The sequence below is a fragment of the Linepithema humile genome, chromosome 5 (genome assembly GCF_040581485.1).
Source record: "Linepithema humile isolate Giens D197 chromosome 5, Lhum_UNIL_v1.0, whole genome shotgun sequence".
Lineage (NCBI taxonomy): Eukaryota > Metazoa > Arthropoda > Insecta > Hymenoptera > Formicidae > Linepithema > Linepithema humile.
In genome coordinates, this window is record NC_090132.1 from 21,126,776 (window position 1) to 21,149,409 (window position 22,634).

General features: G+C 25.7%; 2 protein-coding genes and 1 long non-coding RNA gene across 3 annotated transcripts; all 3 read left to right on the top strand.

Annotated features, from left to right (window-relative positions):
* Positions 1 to 298: 298 nt before the first annotated feature.
* LOC105673458 (uncharacterized) lies at positions 299 to 15,637 on the top strand. Its single transcript, XM_067356165.1, has 23 exons — positions 299 to 472; positions 1,286 to 1,785; positions 1,862 to 2,299; positions 2,598 to 2,760; positions 2,931 to 3,054; positions 3,355 to 3,436; positions 3,697 to 4,103; positions 4,502 to 4,776; positions 5,404 to 5,594; positions 5,739 to 6,056; positions 6,143 to 6,212; positions 6,413 to 6,553; positions 9,024 to 9,514; positions 9,591 to 10,028; positions 10,801 to 10,963; positions 12,004 to 12,124; positions 12,429 to 12,522; positions 13,144 to 13,493; positions 13,903 to 14,177; positions 14,342 to 14,532; positions 14,687 to 15,004; positions 15,091 to 15,160; positions 15,364 to 15,637. The coding sequence occupies exons 2-23, from the start codon at positions 1,295 to 1,297 to the stop codon at positions 15,499 to 15,501; spliced, it is 5,349 nt and encodes a 1,782-aa protein (XP_067212266.1). The 5' UTR covers positions 299 to 472; positions 1,286 to 1,294; the 3' UTR covers positions 15,502 to 15,637.
* Positions 15,638 to 17,497: 1,860 nt separating this feature from the next.
* LOC105673566 (uncharacterized) lies at positions 17,498 to 20,590 on the top strand. The gene is made up of 6 exons (XM_067355573.1): positions 17,498 to 17,661; positions 18,404 to 18,566; positions 18,737 to 18,860; positions 19,161 to 19,242; positions 19,518 to 19,680; positions 20,316 to 20,590. The coding sequence occupies exons 3-6, from the start codon at positions 18,755 to 18,757 to the stop codon at positions 20,403 to 20,405; spliced, it is 441 nt and encodes a 146-aa protein (XP_067211674.1). The 5' UTR covers positions 17,498 to 17,661; positions 18,404 to 18,566; positions 18,737 to 18,754; the 3' UTR covers positions 20,406 to 20,590.
* Positions 20,591 to 20,705: 115 nt separating this feature from the next.
* Positions 20,706 to 22,174, top strand: LOC105673532 (uncharacterized). Its single transcript, XR_010890341.1, has 4 exons — positions 20,706 to 20,944; positions 21,090 to 21,406; positions 21,493 to 21,562; positions 21,763 to 22,174. It is a non-coding gene; the product is annotated as an uncharacterized lncRNA (long non-coding RNA).
* Positions 22,175 to 22,634: the final 460 nt, after the last annotated feature.

A 22,634-nucleotide genomic window follows, 5' to 3' on the forward strand; every position in this document is an offset into this window, starting at 1 on the left:
TATTTATGAAAATAATAATTATATATTTAACGAGGAAAATGTTCATAACGATTTTATAAAAGGTACAATTCTAGCCTATTTCTTATATAGTAACGCTCCTGAGCCACAACATTAGACGCGCGATCGGCGGATCGACAGTGGAGCCGTGAGCGGAGTGAGGGGCTCGAGGGGAGACAGTAAGCGTCGCCTCAAAAATCGGTTCGAAATGTGTAACCAACTCCGAGTTCTGGTTTAGATTGTTATTGTCGCGTAACCTCTTAAAAACTATTTACATTACATGATGTATTTATCATGTCAGCTACCAATATTTTTCTTAGTGTTCGATGGTTTCTCGAAACAGTAAGATAACAATTAAATTTATATACCTCTGGCATTCGCAATTCAAGACGGTGTTAACTGTACTATTGTTACAAATTGTTAATTGTTACAAAGTACTGCAATTTTAATAAACACATAATTTTAATCTATACAGGTGAGTTACCATAAGTTAAATATTTCTCATTAAAACATATAACAAATTTCTAAAACACCACAAATACAGTTTTATATTCTTCAAAACATATTCTTTTGAGCTCACAAACATATTTAACGATTCTTTTAAATTTTTTCTTTTTCGATTTATACTACATGAGCTGAGATAAACGTAACAATTATCAATCATCTGTATCAATATAAAATTTTTTAATATAAAATTTATATGACACGTTGAAAATTAATTATTCTGATATTCGCAAAATTTATTGAAAAGATCGATTGTGTTTCTAGAGACCTAATAAACAAATACTTACAGTGAAAAGTTATTCAATTATCTGTAACATTGTAACAACGTAATTTTCTGTAAAAATAAAAATTAGATTCTCTTACTTATTGACCGGGTAACACATATTCGTTTCATATACGTTTTCTCAACGTACATAAATACATTGAATACGGTTAGAAAACGTATATGAAACGAATATCTGATACCTGAGTTGCATTTTCAGTATTATATAAATTTTATATATATTTAATATTTTCCGTTTCATATTTAAGAAAAAATTTTAGACAAATTTTGTTGCTTGTAAGATTTCATATAATCTCTCGTAATTAAAATTTCGTTTCTTCTTTCGCTACTACCGGAAATAATTCTTTTTCTCTTTTTGCCTTTTTTCATGAAAATCCTACACCGCTTTAGTACGATTAACTGCAATAGTTGTTATATAATCTTTATTTTTCGTATATAAAGTTAAACAAAATGTGTTGCATATGTATGTGTTTATTTTCAATCAAGAAATTCTTCTTTCAGAGGTTTTGAATGAAAATTAGTATGGCGTTTCGACATATCTTATTAAATGTCGGATTAATATTAATACTAATAATTATACTATTTACCGCAAAATTGACGAAAAATGAGACTGAACTGAATTACAATGTATTTAATGACACTTATTTGAAAGCATTGCATTATAATGTAAAAATAAAATTTGACGTATACAGAAATGTCTTTTTTGGGAAATGCAATATTATCATTCAGATTAATCGTCCAACAACAAAAATAACTATGATGAATTCAAAGATTTTCAGTATAGCAAAAATTGACTTGGTTGACAACAATGATAATCAAACAATCAACATCCAGACATTTTCACTTATCAATAAAAAGTACATTCATCTTGAGTTTCCCCAGTCATCAGTAGATTTTATATTTCCTGGTACATATATCTTAAAACTGATATATGTCAGTAGCATATTAGATAACAAAGACATTTTCGAATCTTTTCAGATAGTCACAGAAAAAGACAAAATGTAAGTTAATCTAATCAGATTTTTAATCAAATTGTGATGTTAATTTTATATTAATCATACATTTAAAATAAAATAGATTAAACAAAGTAATAAGAGCAGGAGAACTATTTCCATATTTGGACGAGCCAGTATTCAAATCAACCTTTAAAATTTCTATTTGGCACCATGAAAACTACACATTTTTATCATCTATGCCGATACAAAAACAAGTTGAAGATATAGATAACATGCTGTGGACTCATTTTGACACATCACCTCCAATGTCTGTTCAATCTTTAACAATCGTAATGACAACATTCAATTATAGCGCAATTTACTTAACTTCTATTGCAAATGTAAAATTTTGGTGTAGAAAAGAGACTATAGAAGAAATGCGATATGCAAAAACCATTCTCCAAAGAGTCGTGCAGTATTTGGCGCAAAAAAATACAAGAAAAGTATTAAAAATAGATTACATTGTAACTAAGGACTTTCAACACAGTAACATAAGGACACGAGGCCTCGTTCTGTTAAGGTAATACTCAATAATAATAACAAAAATTAATATCAAAGAATATAATTTATATTGTTTAGTAAAAATATGTAAAAACACAAGTTGTTTGTTTAAATGTAACATTCTTTTTTTTGTCAAATACAAATTTAACTTGATTCTTGATTTATCTAAAAATATAGGTTTAACTAAATTTAATTAATGTTTATTTGTGTCTGCGTGATAAATTGTATCTACTACAACGTCAATACCTAATTTATTAAATTGCATAATTATAATAAAAATTTTAAGTATGTTTCTAATACTTGAAAACAATTTGCAGGGAAAAAGATATTATTTATAATAATACCTTAGATGACATTGCCCGCAAAATGAAAGTGGCGAACTTAGTAGCACGTGAAACGATATCTCAGTGGTACGATGATGTGTTTCTGTGGTCCAAAGAAGGATTTATTACATTTCTTGCAGCGCATATTTTGAATCAGGTTTCTTTATATTTTTACTGTTAATATACTACTACTACATTTTTAGACTTTATAACTTTATAATTTTATTAAACGATCAAATGACAACTGTCAACAGCGTTAAATATAATATGCCAAAATTCAAATACACTCTCGACTATATATTTTCTCGATCATGTCTCGCTTTACAGACTCGGTTATATTATCGCATGATGGACTTATTTGTCGTTCAAACACAACAGGAATCTTTACGTTTCGACACTCTTTTTATGCCAAATTTTCTGCTATTTAGAAAATTCCGTTATTATATCAAATGTAAGTTTAAGTAAATATAACTAAAATATTATTTAGAATCAAAGAAAATGTAATTTTAAGATACTGATAATTATACGTAAATTCTTAAATTCATACATAACAGAATATAAGAAAACTTTACTACAAATCGATTCAAATACAACTCATTTATAGATAGAACTTATTATATATAAGTATATTAAAAATAAAAATGATTAGTATTTTGAAATACTAGTTTCTATTATGTCAATTGTAATTAATACTATATTAAAAGTAAAGAAAAACTACTTAACAAGTACTTTATAATATGAATTGTCACAGCATCCATTGTATGGCGCATGTTATATCATCTAATATCTGATCACGTGTTTTGGTTGGGTATGAACACGTATATAAACATACAGTGAGTAATATCTTTCTATATATTTTGATAGTGATAAAAAAGACACAAAAAATGTTAATTGTTAATTGTAACCAGTAAAGCACATAATGCTAATGCTTTAAATTCTATTATTCAAAAACATAAGAATTAACCGTTTAATCCGCTACTTTTAGTTACTCTTTATGTAAAGAATTTAAAACAACATTGGAAAATTTTGATTATTAATAAATATTGTAATTTTATAATTTATAACAAAGATTTTTGCAATGTTAATTTTTCAGGTATAATCAGACAAACGCGACAGATGCAAACAATTTATTTTCTAGTCTACCATTTTGGACCGCTATGGAAAGTGCCCTAAATGTAACAAATAACACAATAGGCTTTAATATGAAAAATATAACCGATGTTTGGTCAACGGAAGGATATTATCCTGTACTGTATGTGACACAAAATTTTTCCATTAACACGACATCAATCTCATATAATAATTTCAATCATTACTTGCTGACATCACTTGTTGACATGAAACAATACCGAATATATGTGACGTATACGATGAAATCAGTTATGAACTTTGCGACATCTAATGTCAAAAATTACTGTTGGCTATCTACACTAACACCAAACTACAATATAATTTGGATTGACAATAATGATTGGATTATTGTCAATTTACAACAAACTGGTAAATATTAAACAGTAACTTTATTTTCTGCAAACGATGTTTTATTATTCGATATTTGGCCATCGATATTTGTAGATATTATGTAAGATTGGTAATAATATATTAATATATTATAAGTAATCACAATTATACTTAACGTTTTGGCCCATGTTGATCCGCAGCTTACATTTTTGAAATTAATTTATTGTTACATTAAAGTAACTTTGCAATTAATTATTTGTAATAGCATTGCAATTAATTATTTGTAATAACATATTTTCTGTAATATTTTGAAATATTTTATTAAAATATAATTTATTTAAGAAAATGCTTAGAAAGAAAGAACAATATTTGGCAGCATTTCTTGATAAATTTGATGAAGACATTCTAATAATAAAAATATTATTTTTGTGTCATAGGATACTATCGCGTTAATTATGATTTTGATAACTGGCGAAAACTTGCGCATCATTTGTACTCTGTAAATTATACCAATATTCATGTTTTGAATCGAGCCCAAATCATCGATGACGCGTTTTATTTCTTGACACAAAGCCAACTCAGTTTCACCATGTTTTGGAATATTACAAACTTTCTAGTTAAAGACACAGACTATGTAGCATGGTATCCTATGATTAAAGCTGTTGAATACATGATGTGTGTTTGGGTAATTCAAGATAATGTAGCTATGAAGGTAAATTATAATAAAAGTAAATTTCTATAAAAAAGAATAATGTATAATATTAAAACAGTGCATAAAAAAAAAGTTAAACAAATATGTGCAGAGTGTCTGGCAATAATCGCCCCACCGGTCATATACAGGTAGAGGAGGTCAAACCGAGTAGAAAAGTCCTCTACCATTTTTTGATTTTCGTAATAAGTACTGAGTAATTAACGAAAAAAGATCGGCGAATCCACGTGAGTAAAGCGCGCGCGGCGAGAAGAACGTCCCACTGCTACGCGAACACTAGGACGCAAAGATCTAGCATTATGCGCCGCTCGTATATTGCCGTTGTCATTTGTAGAGCGCTCCTCCCAACGCTTCATCGCGCGCCTAGTGATAGCATAGCAGGGGGACGTCCTTCTCGCCGCGCGCGCTTTACTCGCGCGGATTCGCCGATCTTTTTTCGTTAATTACTCAGTACTTTTTACGAAAATAAAAAAATGGTAAAGGACTTTTCTACTCGGTTTGACCTCCTCTATCTGTATATGACCGGTAGGGAAATTATTGCCAGACACCCTGTCTATGTGTAAGTATACTTACATCTCTTTTTTCAAAAATACAATAAATTTAATATTTCTATTATTTAACAATTTTTAGGACAAAATTAAAAAAATGTTCAATGAACTTCTGCGTAATATAGGATACGATGACAAATTTGATGACAGTGATTTTACTAAGTGTTTAAGAGAAGAAGCGGTAAAATGGGCATGTGTTCTCAATAGTTATAACTGTAGACAAACAGCGGCCTTTCGATTAGAAAAACTTGTAGGAAGTTCTATGCAAGACAAGTAAGTTGTTTTATAAGTACAATACTTATATAAACAAATTTTGTAGCATTATTGACCTATGCTAAATAAATTATTTTAATTTTAAATACAAAATATTGTAGTTAAATATTTGTGTAAAATATTCCTTTTTTTCTGATAATGCAGATATTTCAAATCAAGAGAATGGATATACTGTAAAGGTTTAATGAGAGCAAACTACACTACTTGGGCGACAATACTGCTGTGGCATAAATGGAATATAACATACGACAATATATATTCAGAATATTTAACTTGCTGTACAAATCCTCACATTATTCAAAATTATTTAGAAATACTAGTAGATGGATTTTATTCTAGTGTGACAAACAAACAAACAATTGCTAATATTGTTCTCCTTATTGTTGCGAAACATTCAAACAATGATGCAGTACTCAATTTTATATTCAACAATTTTGAATTATTCCAATTCAGTATAAAAAAGTGATTACTCTTTTTTCTTTGTGATTATATTTGAATATTTATGAATATTTGTTATATTTGCCAAATATATTGCTTTGCTTTTGTAGACCAATTGACCAAATTGCCATATTAATTGTTATTATAACGCACGAGCATGACGTAGTACAATTAGAAAAGGTATATTTTCCTATATGCATATAACATTCTCATTACTTGGTCCTTTCATTTTCAGATCATTTATTTTAAAACTATAACAGATGTGATACTAAAACATATCTGAATATACTTACTACAGCAAATAATGTCTAAAATTACAGTAGAAGAAAAATTAATATTTATTTATATTGTCTGATATATTATTAAACAATCTGTTTTAGGTAAGTGAATTCGTTAAAAATATTATGACGATGAGTGAGAAGCGGCTAGTTGATGCAGTTAAACTAAAATTAATCAAACGAAAAATGGAATACAATAGACAAGTTGGAAAGTATGGGATTCTCAGATGGAACTTAGAAACATAATGCAGCATAAAATGCCAAACACTTGAATAGATGGAAGATAATAATATTACTTGTTGCATATATGCATTCATATATTCATTATTTTTATAATTTTCTTCTTATTAAATTTTCTTATGAAATTGTTGTATTAAATATTACTTTCAATTATAAATTACTTCATGTAAATTATTTCATGTAATGTTTGTTCCAATGTTTTTAATATTTTATTTATCTAATATTTAACTTCAATTTATATTTATACATAAAGATATAAGTATATTATTTATTTATTATCCCGATTATTGTAAATTTTTGGTATGTTTGTTATTCCTCCATTCGGCTCTTTCTTTACATAAAAGTTTTACAGTATTTTATTATTTTTAACAGTATAATATCTTTTATAATAAGCTTAATAACACTAGTTTACAACCAAAAATTTTTTTCAACTAATCAAGGTGTTTCTTATACATTTTTGGATGCTTAAAACGATGCCGCAAACAAAATTTCATCAGCACGTCAAGTTTAAAAAATAATTGAAGTTTAATATATAAAAAATGATTTTTTTTGCGAAATTTGATATTTTTTTGTAAGAAAAGTTAACGTTATCCTGAAATTCTGATCAGAAATCATGTATTGTCTGTCCTTGATAAAATGCATTTTTTAATTTCGATATCTAACTTTTTGCCATGTTATGAAGGATTAAAGCTTGAAGCCTCAGGAGCGCGTGCGCCGTTTCACAAATCAGAAATAGCTCCATCACCATGTGCTGGTAAAATTTGGTTTGCGGCATCATATTCAGCATCAAAAATTTATAAGAAACACCTGATTTGATTAAAAATAAATAGAAACAATTTTTTTTTGTAAACTAATGTAATTCATTTTTGACAAACACTCACCTTTTACTTGTATTTATGTGTAAAATTTTATATCAATAAATTTATAATTTAAATCAAATTGATTCTACCGAAAAAAATATTTAATTTGTATTTTGATATAGTATGCATAATTCTAAAAATTATTTATTTCAATAGTATAATTTTTCACACATTTCCTGTAACGTAGTTAAAAACAACGTACAACTTTAATTTCTATATTTCATGCATAAATTTATCCGATTAGCAGTAGCGCGTTTACTTATGAGCTTTTGGAGCTTGAGCCTCTGAGCCGCAGCTTTTATATATTTATAAATAAATGTTCCATTTTCAATTATCTCCTTGTTCTTGAGTGTGTTTCGGTAGAATCTAATTAATATACAAAATCTAATTAATATACAAAATGTTAATTATTTACTGTTTACTCATTGGGGGAGAAAGGCTAGATTGAGGCGCTCGAAAATCACAAATTCCTGGACGCAAATTTTACAAACGTGGCCCTGCCGATTAGATATCAACAGTCAATAGCTTCTCTATTATGTTAGTAGTAGAGTTTCCTGCTGCGTAACCTCTTAGAAACACTATATACATTACATGATGTATTTATCATGTTAGCTTCCAATATTTTTCTTAGTGTCCGATGATTCCTCGAAACAGTAAGATAGCAATAAAATTTATATACCTCTGGCATTCACAATTCAAGACGGTGTTAACTGTACTATTGTTATAAATTGTTATTTGTTACAAAGTACTGTAATTTTAATAAACACAATTTTCATCTACAAAGGTGAGTTATCATAAGTGAAATATTTCTCATTAAAAACATATAACAAATTTCTAAAACACAACAAATACAGCTTTATATTCTTATTACATATTCTTTTGTGCTGATAAACATATTTAACAATTTTATTAAGTTTTCTTCTTTTTCAATTTATATTACGTAAGCTGAGATAAACGTAACAATTATCTATCGTCTATTCAATGTAAAATGTTTTAATTAAATTCATGTTAAAATTAATTATTTTGATAGTCGCAAAATTTACTGGAAAGATCGATTGTGTTTCTAGAGATCTAATAAACAAATACTTACAGTGAAAAGTTATTCAGAGAAAAGTTATTCAATTATCTGTAACATTGTAACAATGTAATTCTCTGTAAAAATAAAAATTAGATTCTCTTACTTATTGACCGGGTAACACATATTCGTTTCATATACGTTTTCTCAACGTACATAAATACATTGAATACGGTTAGAAAACGTATATGAAACGAATATCTGATACCTGAGTTGCATTTTCAGTATTATATAAATTTTATATATATTTAATATTTTCCGTTTCATATTTAAGAAAAAATTTTAGACAAATTCTGTTGCTTGTAAGATTTCATATAATCTCTCGTAATTAAAATTTCGTTTCTTCTTTCGCTACTACCGGAAATAATTCTTTTTCTCTTTTTGCCTTTTTTCATGAAAATCCTACACCGCTTTAGTACGATTAACTGCAATAGTTGTTATATATAATCTTTATTTTTCGTATATAAAGTTAAACAAAATGTGTTGCATATGTATATGTTTATTTTCAATCAAGAAATTCTTCTTTCAGAGGTTTTGAATGAAAATTAGTATGGCGTTTCGACATATCTTATTAAATGTCGGATTAATATTAATACTAATAATTATACTATTTACCGCAAAATTGACGAAAAATGAGACTGAACTGAATTACAATGTATTTAATGACACTTATTTGAAAGCATTGCATTATAATGTAAAAATAAAATTTGACGTATACAGAAATGTCTTTTTTGGGAAATGCAATATTATCATTCAGATTAATCGTGCAATAAGAAATATAACTATGATAAGTTCAAAGATTTTTGGTATAGTAAAAATTGACTTGATTGACAACAATGATAATCAAACAATCAACATCCAGAAATTTTCATTTATCGATAAAACGTACATTTATTTTGATTTTATCCAATCATCAGTAGATTTATTATCTCCTGGTACGTATATCTTAAAAATGATATATGTCAGTAGCATATTAGATGACGGAGACTTTTTTGAATCTTTTGACATAGTCAAAGAAAAAGACAAACTGTAAGTTAATATATTCAAATTTTTAATCAAATTGTGGTATTAATTTTATATTAATCATACATTTAAAATAAAATAGATTAAACAAAGTAATAAGAGCAGGAGAACTATTTCCATATTTGGACGAGCCAGTATTCAAATCAACCTTTAAAATTTCTATTTGGCACCATGAAAACTACACATTTTTATCATCTATGCCGATACAAAAACAAGTTGAAGATATGGATAACATGCTGTGGACTCATTTTGACACATCACCTCCAATGTCTGTTGAATCTTTAACAATCGTGATGACAACATTCAATTATAGCGCAATTTACTTAACTTCTATTGCAAATATGAAAATTTGGTGTAGAAAAGAGATAACAGAACAAATACGATATGCAAAAACCATTGCCCAAGGAGTCGTGCACTATTTGGCACAAAAAAATACAAGAAAAATATCAAAAATAAATTACATTGTAATTAAGGACTTTCAACACTTTAACATAAAGACACGGGGATTCATTTTATTAAGGTAATATTCATTAATAACAACAAACATTAAAACCAAATTAAAATTAGATAAATATATTTATAATATATCTATAATAATAAATATATCTATAATATTCCAAAATTAAAAAAATATGTTAATGTTAGCATGATTATTAAAAAATAACTAAAACATATCACTTGTATCACTCTTTCTGATTAAATTCTTATCTTTATCCATATTTTTATTTAAACGAAAAATTTAAATAATTATTTCTACGTCGAATCAGATTTTAACTCTGATTTTATTACTCAAAGCATGAAAAATAATTGCGATTTACGTTTTAAATACAGGTAAAAAGTATAGTACAAAAGCTTATATTTTCCACTAATAATAATGAGACACAATCAACAAAATTCTTATCATTTTAAATGTTATACATATTTCGCACGTAATACTGATGTAGAAATGCCCAAAATATTTTTTTTCTTTCTTAAATAAATTCTATGTACATATGTAAAATTAAAAGCAAAATAGTTATTGTCATGTTATTTCATTGAGAATATAATATATATTGTTTACTAAAAATATATAAAGACACAAGGTCCTTTAAATATTTCATTTTTTTTTTTAATTTAGATTTAACTTTATTACTGGTTTATCTTTAAATTTAATTTCAACTAAACTTAATAAATGTTTATTTGTGTCTGCGTGATAAATTGTATCTACTATAAAGTCAATACCAAATTTATTAAATTGCATAATAAAAATAAAAGTTTTGTTTATATTTATTATATTTGAAAACAATTTTCAGGGAAGAAGATATTATTTATAATAATACCTTAGATGACATTGCCCGCAAAATGAAAGTGGCGAACTTAGTAGCACGTAAAACGATATCTCAGTGGTACGATGATGTGTTTCTGTGGTCCAAAGAAGGATTTATTACATTTCTTGCAGCGCATATTTTGAATCAGGTTTCTTTATATTTTTACTGTTAATATACTACTACATTTTTAGACTTTATAACTTTATTAAACGATGAAATAACAACTGCCAACAGCTAAATTAAATATAATATGCCAAAATTCAAATACACTCTCGACTATATGTGCCGGTTATTATGAAAGTGGCCTAAGTCACAAAACCAAAAAAAAATTAGATTTTTATTTAGTATTATATTATATCAACTATATTTCATTATTATGGAAGAATTTTTGCAAAGTTACCATGAAATAAGCAATAAAATGAAGTTGTCATTTTCATTATTATCAGGTGTAATTGCATGCTTATTTTGATAGTGGTATAAGTCATTTTTTTTCTAACATTGCGATAGAAAAAGTGACATTATCATAATTTTCAACATATTTTTCTATTATGTCGTCCGACAGCGGCTCAGGTAAATTTAACTTTACAAAAATATTTCATATTTATTTATACAGGTAATATCAATAATGTAAATAATACTTAATATAATTAAATTGCCGTAATAATTTTGCGAAACATTAAATTATTAAATAAGATTATTTTGATCGTTGTGTTTCATAGACTTAGTACCACGAAATAATGTTTGCAAGAAATGGAAACGGATAAAATAATTAAAAATAATTAAAAAAATAATTTTAAAAAAATAATTAATACAATTAAAATAGATAATACAATTCTAAAAGTAAATAAATTTGTTTCCTTTTAAGTTATTTTTTCAATTAAATTTATTAATTTTTTGTTATCGTAAATCATCAATTAGGACTACTATTAATTTTGAAAGTGGCATAAGTCATTCAACGGTTAAAAACACACAGTTTTGTGCAAGTTATTCATAAAATTTAATAATCTTAGATAAATTTAACATCAGAAGAACATTATAATTTTTGATAAATTTTGCACCATGATGGAAAAATATTTTTAATATGGTCAAACGCAAAAGTTTGAATATCTCGAAACGAGAAATATATGACTTAGGCCACTTTCATAATAACTGGCACATATATTTCCTTGATCATGTCTCGCTTTACAGACTCGGTTATATGATCGCATGATGGACTTATTTGTTGTTCAAACACAACAGGAATCTTTACGTTTCGATATGCTTCCTACAGATTCTCTGCCACTTAGAACATCCTTTTATTATATCAAATGTAAGTTTAAGTAAATATAACTAAAATATTACTTATAATTAAAGAAAATATAATTTAAAAATATTGATAATTGTATGTAAATTCTTAAATTCGTATATAACAGAATATAAAAAAATTTAACTACAAATGGATTAAAATACAACTTATTTATACATAAAACTTATTAAAAGTATATTAATAATATAAATTAATACTATTTTAAAATACTAATTACTATTATGTCAATAGTAATTAATACTATTTTAAAAATAAAAAAAAAACTTTAAACTATTTAACAAGTACTTTATAATTTGAATTGTAACAGCATCCATTATATGGCGCATGTTATATCATCTAATACGTGTTATATCATCTGATAATGTGTTCTGGACTGGTATCCATACATATATAGACATACAGTGAGTAATATCTCTTCATAGTTTTTACACAGCAAAAAATTAAACATTGAAAGAAAATAACATTATTTATATTATAGTCAGAGATCCTAGATATAAATTCTTTAAAATTTATTGAGCTATCTTTTATCTATCCTAAAAACAATATAAGGCTGATTATAAAAATTAAAATTTTATTCTTAATGTAAATTAAAATAGTGGATTTTTGAAATTTGTACAATTTAACTTTACAATTAACAATTTTTTGAAAACTAATGTTCAAAATCATAGATAAATAAATTATTTTATTCTTTACATAATTCCAAACTTGTTAATATATATTTATAACGTTAAGACATTAGTTACAAAAAATAAAATTAAAATGTATGCAAATGAGATATTTTCTTAAATAAAGATTTCTACTTATACAATTTTATTAAGAAAAAACTTAGATAACCCCCAACTATTGAACGAGAAAAATAAAGACTATTTTCAAATCTCATAACAAATTTACTGCATTTAAATATTTATATTATATCTTATTTTACAAACATAATTTTATATTTGAGTAAATTAAATAATAATTTCCTGCAAGCAAATAAATGTTCATGTGCTGTACACTGTAAAACATTTTTCTTTTTATAGATATAATCAGTCGAATACGATACAGATCGATCAATTGTGGAATGTTATACAAATTATTTTGAATAATCGCAACCTACGCCGTGTAAACATAACAGATATAATGAATATTTGGATAAAGGAAAAAAGATATCCTCAACTGCTGGTGAATAGAATTTATGTGCATAATAAGACAGTATACCGAGAGTACATCAATTCTAAATTCAACAAAAACGCGAGACATTTCGTATTAGTGACATGTAAAACAAAATCAAATGACTATAATTACTTTTGGCTTTATCAACAAAAATCGCGAATTACAAAGAAGAAGAATGACAAAAATGATTGGATTATAGTCAATTTAAAACAAGCTGGTAAATATTAAACAGTATCTTTATTTTCTGTAACTGAAGTTCAATTATTCGATATTTAACCAATAGAAATATTTATGTTTTTTACTGTTTATTTGAAAATTTTTAATATTTGTAGATATTATACAAAATTTAATAGTATATTAATATATTATAAGTAATCACAATTATACTTAACATTTTGACCAATATTGATCCGCAGCTTACATCATTGAAATTAATTAATTATTAATTTAAAGTAACTTTGCAATTAATTATTTGCAATAGACATATTTTTAACTAACATTTTAAAATATTTTATTACAAAATTATTTATTTAAGAAAATGTTTAAAAAAAAAGAAAGATATTTGACAGCATTGATAAATTTGATGAAGACATTCTAAGAATAAAAATATTATTTTTGTATCATAGGGTACTACCGCGTCAATTATGATTTTGATAACTGGCAAAAACTTGCGATCCATTTGTACTATGTAAATTACACCGATATTCATGTTCTGAATCGAGCCCAAATCATTGATGACGCGTTTTACTTTCTGACGCAAAAACAACTCAATTTCACCATGTTTTGGGATATTACAAGATTTCTACATAAAGACACAGACTATGTAGCATGGTATCCTATGATTAAAGCTGTTGAATACATGACGTGTGTCTGGGCAGTTCAAGATACTTCAACTATAAAGGTAAATTATAATAAGAATAAATTTCTATAAAAATAAATAATGTATAATATTAAAACAGTGCATATAAAAGAAGTTAAACAAATATATGTATGTGTAAGTATACTTACATCTTTTTTTTAAAAAATACAATAAATTTCATATTTCTATTATTTTACAATTTTTAGAACAACATCAGAGAAATATTCGATAAACTTCTGCTAAATATAGGATACAATGACAAGCTTGATGAAAGTGATTTTACTAAATGTTTAAGAGAAGAAGCGGTAAAATGGGCATGTGTTCTCGGTAGTTATAAATGTAGACAAACAGCCGCCTTTCAATTAGAAAAACATTTTGAAAGTTCTGCACAAGACAAGTAAGTTGCTTTGCAGCCACGATAAATGTATGAATAAACTCTTTGTGGCATTATTGTTTTATATTAAATAAATTATTTTAATATAATATAAAATATTGTAATTATATATATATAAATGTTTGTATAGAATATTTCTTTTTACCTGGTAATGCAGATTTTTCAAATGGAGAGAATGGATATACTGTAAAGGTTTAATGACAGCAAGCTACACTATTTGGACTAAAATACTGCTGCGGCATACATCAAATATAACATACGACAATATATATTTAGAATACTTAACTTGCTATACAAATCCTCATCTTATTCAAAGTTATTTAACAGCAATACTAAATGGATTTTATTCCAGGGTGGCAAACAATCAAACGATTGCTAATATTGTTCTCCTTATTGTTGCGAAACATTCAAACAATGATGCAGTGCTCAATTATATATTAAACAGTTTTGAATTGTTCCAATTCAACATAAAAAAGTGATTACTCTTTTTTCTTTATGATCATATTTGAATATTTATGAATATTTGTTATATTTGCTAAATATGTTGCTTTGCTTTTGTAGGCCAATTGACCAAATTGCCATATTAATTGTTATTATAACGCACGAACATGACGTAAAACAATTAACAAAGGTATATTTTCTTTTATGCATATAATATTCTCATTACTTGGCCCTGTTATACTAAAAGTGTTTATTTTAAAATTGTAACATATATGATATCGAAACATATCTGAATATACTTAATACAGCAAATTATAATGCTTAAAACTGTAGTAGAATAAAAATTTATATTTATTTATATTGTCTGATATATTATTTAATAATCTGTTTTAGATAAATGAATTCGTTAAAAATAATATAACGATGAGTGAGAAGCAACTAATTAATGCAGTTAAACTAAAGATAAAGAAACGAAAATTGGAATACAAAAGATCAAGAAACTACGGGCGCCTATCAGCGCCTACCGTATGAGAAACAAATATGCAAACAATTGAATCCATGGAAGAGAATAATTTTAATTGCTGCTCAAATGCATTCATATATTAATCATTTTTGTAATTCCCTTCTTATTGTTGTATTAAATATTACTTCTCAATTTTAAATTGTTTCATTTTTGTTCTAATTATTTTTAACATATTATTTATTGTCCCTGGTATTGTAACTTTCTGTTATGCTTGTTATTTCTTTATTTGGTCCTTTTTCATACATTAAAATTTTAGAATATTTTATTATTTTTAACATTATAAAATCTTTTATAATAATGCTTAATAATTCATTTTTTTACGACTAATTCTCTCCTTTTATTCATAACAATATATAAAAATTTATATCAATAAATTTATAATTTAATTAAAATTGAGTATGTACGAAAAAATATTAAATATGTATCTTGACATACACATAATTCTAAAAATTATTTACTTTAAAAAAATAACACTCCACACATTTTCTGTAACAACAGATAAAAACAATCAATTTATTTTCTATACTTTATGCACACATTTATCGGCTTACATTATCAAAATTTATTACATACCAAAATTTATTCGCTTCTCCATTGTTTAGTATAGTGGTTGTTACTGTGTAACCTTGTAGAAACTACTTATATCACATAATGTATTTATTATGTTTGCTTCCAACATTTCTCTCAGTGTTCGATGATTTTTCAAAACAGTAAGACAGCGATTAAGTTTATATACCTCTGGCATTCGCAATTCAAGACGGTGTTAACTGTACTATTGTTACAAATTGTTAATTGTTACAAAGTACTGTAATTTTAATAAACAAATAATTTTAATCTGTAAAGGTGAGTTACCATAAGCGAAGTATTTCTCATTAAAACATATAACAAATTTCTAAACTCACAAATACAGATTTATATTCTTCAAAACATATTCTTGTGCTGACGATTATATTTAACGATTCTTTTAAATTTTTTCTTTTTCGATTTATATTACGTGAGCTGAGATTAATGTAATAATTATCTATCGTCTGCTATCGTTATCTACCGCTTTAATACAATTAACTGCAATAGTTGTTATATAATCTTTATTTTTCGTACATAGAAGTTAAATAGAATATGTTGCAAATGTATATGTTTATTTTTAATCAAGAAATTCTTCTTGCAGAGGCTTTAAATGGAAATTGATATGGCATTACGACATATTTTATTAAATGTCAGATTAATATTAATACTCATAATTATACTATCTACTATAAAATTGACGAAAAATGAGACTGAATTGAATTACAATGTTTCGGAAAACACTTTAAAACCATTGCATTATGATGTAAAAATAAAATTTGACGGATACAATAATGTCTTTTCTGCGAAATGCAATATTATCATCCAGATTAATCGTGCAACGAAAAATATAACTATGATGAGTTCAAAGATTTTCGGTATAGCAAAAATTGACTTGATTGACAAGAATGTTAATCAAACAATCAACATCCAGAAATTTTCATTTATCGATAAAACGTACATTTATTTTGATTTTATCCAATCATCAGTAGATTTATTATCTCCTGGTACGTATATCTTAAAAATAATATATGTCAGTAGCATATTAGATGACGGAGACTTTTTTGAATCTTTTGACATAGTCAAAGAAAAAGACAAACTGTAAGTTAATATATTCAAATTTTTAATCAAATTGTGGTATAATTTTATATTAATCATACATTTAAAATAAAATAGATTAAACAAAGTAATAAGAGCAGGAGAACTATTTCCATATTTGAACGAGCCAGTATTCAAATCAACCTTTAAAATTTCTATTTGGCACCATAAAAACTACACATTTTTATCATCTATGCCGATACAAAAACAAGTTGAAGATATGCATAACATGCTGTGGACTTATTTTGACACATCACCTTTAATGTCCGCTCAACATTTAACCATTGTGATAACCACATTCACTAATTTCTTCGCCTCTAATAGAAATGTTAAAATTTGGTATAGAAAAGGGATGAGATAGACCAGTTGCGATTTGCAGAAAACATTGTCCATAGAGTCGTGCACTATTTGGCACAAAAAATTTCAAGAAAAATATCAAAAATAGATTACATTGTAACTAAGGACTTTCAACACAGTAACATAAAGACACGGAGATTCATTCTATTAAGGTAATACTTATTAATATAAACAAAAATTAAAATCAAAAGTAAAATTAAATAAATATATTTATCTAACTAATATAATATTCTAAAATGAAAAATATATGTTAGTATGATTATTGGAAAATAACTAAAACATATCACTTTTTCTGATCAAATTCTTATCTTTATTCTTATTTCTATTTTAAAGAAAATATTTAGATAATTATTTTTACGTTAAATCAGATTTTAATTCGGATTTTATTACACACAGCATGAAAAATAATTGCGATTTACGTTTTACGTACAAGAAATATACTACAAAAGCTTATTTTTTCCACCAATAATAATGAGACAAAATCAACAAAATTCTTATCATTTTAAATGTTATACACATTGCGCACGTAATGCTGATGCAGAAATACTCAAAATATTAATTTTTCTTCCTTCTTAAATAAACTCTATGTAAATATGTAAAATTAAAAGCAAAATAGTTATTGTCATGTTATTTCATTGAGAATATAATATATATTGTTTACTAAAAATATATAAAGACACAAGGTTCTTTAAATATTTCATTTTTTTTTTCAAATTTAGATTTAACTTTATTACTGGTTTATCTTTAAATTTAATTTCAACTAAACTTAATAAATGTTTATTTGTGTCTGCGTGATAAATTGTATCTACTATAAAGTCAATACCAAATTTATTAAATTGCATAATAAAAATAAAAGTTTTGTTTATATTTATTATACTTGAAAACAATTTTCAGGGAAGAAGATATTATTTATAATAATACCTTAGATGACATTGCCCGCAAAATAAAAGTGGCGAACTTAGTAGCACGTGAAACGATATCTCAGTGGTACGATGATGTGTTTCTGTGGTCCAAAGAAGGATTTATTACATTTCTTGCAGCGCATATTTTGAATCAGGTTTCTTTATATTTTTACTGTTAATATACTACTACTACATTTTTAGACTTTATAACTTTATAATTTTATTAAACGATCAAATGACAACTGTCAACAGCGTTAAATATAATATGCCAAAATTCAAATACACTCTCGACTATATATTTTCTCGATCATGTCTCGCTTTACAGACTCGGTTATATTATCGCATGATGGACTTATTTGTCGTTCAAACACAACAGGAATCTTTACGTTTCGACACTCGTTTTATGCCAAATTTTCTGCTATTTAGAAAATTCCGTTATTATATCAAATGTAAGTTTAAGTAAATATAACTAAAATATTATTTAGAATCAAAGAAAATGTAATTTTAAGATATTGATAATTATACGTAAATTCTTAAATTCATACATAACAGAATATAAGAAAACTTTACTACAAATCGATTCAAATACAACTCATTTATAGATAGAACTTATTATATATAAGTATATTAAAAATAAAAATGATTAGTATTTTGAAATACTAGTTTCTATTATGTCAATTGTAATTAATACTATATTAAAAGTAAAGAAAAACTACTTAACAAGTACTTTATAATATGAATTGTCACAGCATCCATTGTATGGCGCATGTTATATCATCTAATATCTGATCACGTGTTTTGGTTGGGTATGAACACGTATATAAACATACAGTGAGTAATATCTTTCTATATATTTTGATAGTGATAAAAAAGACACAAAAAATGTTAATTGTAAATTGTAACCAGTAAAGCACATAATGCTAATGCTTTAAATTCTATTATTCAAAAACATAAAAATTAACAGTTTAATCCGCTACTTTTAGTTACGTAAAGGATATTTAAAGTCTTTATGTAAAGGATTTAAAACAACATTGGAAAATTTTGATTATTAATAAATTTTGTAATTTCATAATTTGTAATAAATTTTTGCAATGTTAATTTTTCAGGTATAATCAGACAAACGCGACAGATGCAAACAATTTATTTTCTAGTCTACCATTTTGGACCGCTATGGAAAGTGCCCTAAATGTAACAAATAACACAATAGGCTTTAATATGAAAGATATAATCGATGTTTGGTCAACGGAAGGATATTATCCTGTATTATATGTAACACAAGATTTTTCCATTAACACATTAATATATTATATATCATATATTATACATCATTAATTTCAATCGTTACTTGCTGACATCACTTGTTGACATGAAACAATACCGAATATATGTAACGTATACGATGAAATCAGTTATAAACTTTGCGACATCTAATGTCAAAAATTACTGTTGGCTATCTTCACTAACACCACACTACTCTATGCTTTGGATTGATAATAATGATTGGATTATTGTCAATTTACAACAAGCTGATAAATATTAAACAGTAACTTTATTTTCTGTAACTTATGTTCTATTATTCGAAATTTGACCACCGATATTTATATATATTATGTAAGATTAATAATAATATATTAATATATTGTATGTAATCACAATTACACTTAACGTTTCGGCCAATGTTGATCCGCAGCTTACATCTTTGAAATTAATTTATTACTAATTTATAATAACTTTGCAATTAATTATTTGCAATAGACATATCTTTAACTAATATTTTAAAATATTTTATTAAAAAATGATTTATTTAAAAAAATATTTCGAAAGAAAAAACAATATTTGTCAGTATTTCTTGATAAATTTGATGAAGATGTTCTAACAATAAAAATATTATTTTTGTGTCATAGGGTACTATCGCGGCAATTATGATTTTGATAATTGGCAAAAACTTGCGAACCATTTGTACTTTGAAAGTTGTATCGATATTCATGTTCTGAATCGAGCCCAAATCATCGATGACGCGTTTTATTTTTTCACGCAAGGACAACTCAATTTCACCATGTTTTGGGATATTACAAGCTTTCTAGTTAAAGACACAAACTATATAGCATGGTACCCTATGATTAAAGCTATTGAATACATGACGTGTGTTTGAGCAGTTCAAGATACTTCAACTATAAAGGTAAATTATAATAAGAATAAATTTCTATAAAAATGAATAATGTATAATATTAAAACACTGTATGTAGAAAGAGTTAAATAAATATGTATATGTGTAAGTATACTTACACCTTCTTTTTTTAAATACGATAAATTTAATATTTCTAGTATTTTACAATTTTTAGAACAAAATTAATCAAATGTTCCATAAACTTCTGCTAAATATAAGATACGATGACAAATTTGATAAAAGTAATTTTACTAAATATTTAAGAGAAGAAGCGGTAAAATGGGCATGTGTTCTCGGTAGTTATAAATGTAGACAAACAGCCGCCTTTCGATTAAAAAAACATCTAGAAAATTCCATACAAGACAAGTAAGTTGTTTTGCAGCCACGATAAATGTATGAATAAATTTTGTGGAATTATTGCTTTATATTAAATAAATCATTTTAATATAATATTATAAAATATTGTAATTAAATGTTTGTACAGAAGATTTTTTTTTATCTGGTAATGCAGATTTTTCAAATGGAGAGAATGGTTAGACTGTAAAGGTTAATGACAGCAAACTACACTACTTGGACTAAAATACTGCTGTGGCTTATATCGAATATAACATACGACAATATATATTCAGAATACTTAACTTGCTATACAAATCCTTGTACTATTCGAAGTTATTTAACAGTAACAGTAAATGGATTTTATTCTAGTGTGACAAACAATCAAACAATTGCTAATATTGTTCTCCTTATTGTTGCGAAACATTCAAACAATGATGCAGTGCTCAATTATATATTAAACAGTTTTGAATTGTTCCAATTCAACATAAAAAAGTGATTACTCTTTTTTCTTTGTGATTATATTTGAATATTTATGGATATTTGTCATATTTGCTAAATATGTTGCTTTGCTTTTGTAGGCCAATTGACCAAATTGCCATATTAATTGTTATTATAACGCACGAACATGACGTAAAACAATTAAAAAAGGTATATTTTCTTATATGCATATAATATTCTCATTACTTGACCCTTTCATGTTGAACTTATTTATGTTTAATTCGTCACATATGTGATGTATCTGATCCAAATGCATTTAACGCAGCAATTTATCATTTTTTTATCTCTAATAAGAGACAAACTTATATTTATTAATATCATCCGTTATATTATCAAATAATCTGTTTTAGGTAAGTGAATTCGTTCAAAATAATCTTGCAAGGATTGGAAAACAACTAATTGATGCTGTTCAACAAAAAATAAAGAAACGAATATTGGAATACAGAAGACGATCAAGAAACTACGGGCGCCTATGAGCGCGTACCGTATGAGAAACAAATAGACAAACAATTGAATCCATGAGAATAATTTTACTTGTTGCTCACATGCATTCGTATATTTATTATTTTTATAATTTTCTTTTTGTTGTTGTATTAAATATTACTTTCAATTTTAAATTATTCCATGTTTGTTCCAATTATTTTTAATATTTTGTTTATCTAATTGTTAGAATTTATTTATATTTATACATAAAAACATAAGTATTTTATTTATTTATTATCCCGATTATTGTAAACTTTTGGTATGTTTGTTATTCCTCTATATGGCTCTTTCTTTACATAAAAATTTTATATTCTATTATTTTTAATAGTTTAATATCTTTTATAATAAAGTTTAATAATTCATTTTTTACGAGTAACTCTCTTCTTTTATTCGTAGCAATGTATAAAAATTTATATTAATAAATTTATAATGTAAAATAAATTGATTATAACCGAAACAATATTTAATTTATATTTTGACATAGTATACATAATTCTAAAAATTATTTATTTTAAAAGTATAATTTTCCACACATTTTCTGTAACAATAGTAAAAAACAACATACAAATTTACTTTCTATATTTTATGCAGAAATTTATCCGATTAGATATCAACAGTCAAATCAACAGTCATTCTTTATTATGTTAGTAATGTTTGTTACTACTTGTAATCTCTTAGAAACTATTTACATCATAATGTATTTATCATTTTAGCTTCGAATATTTCTCTTAGTTCGATT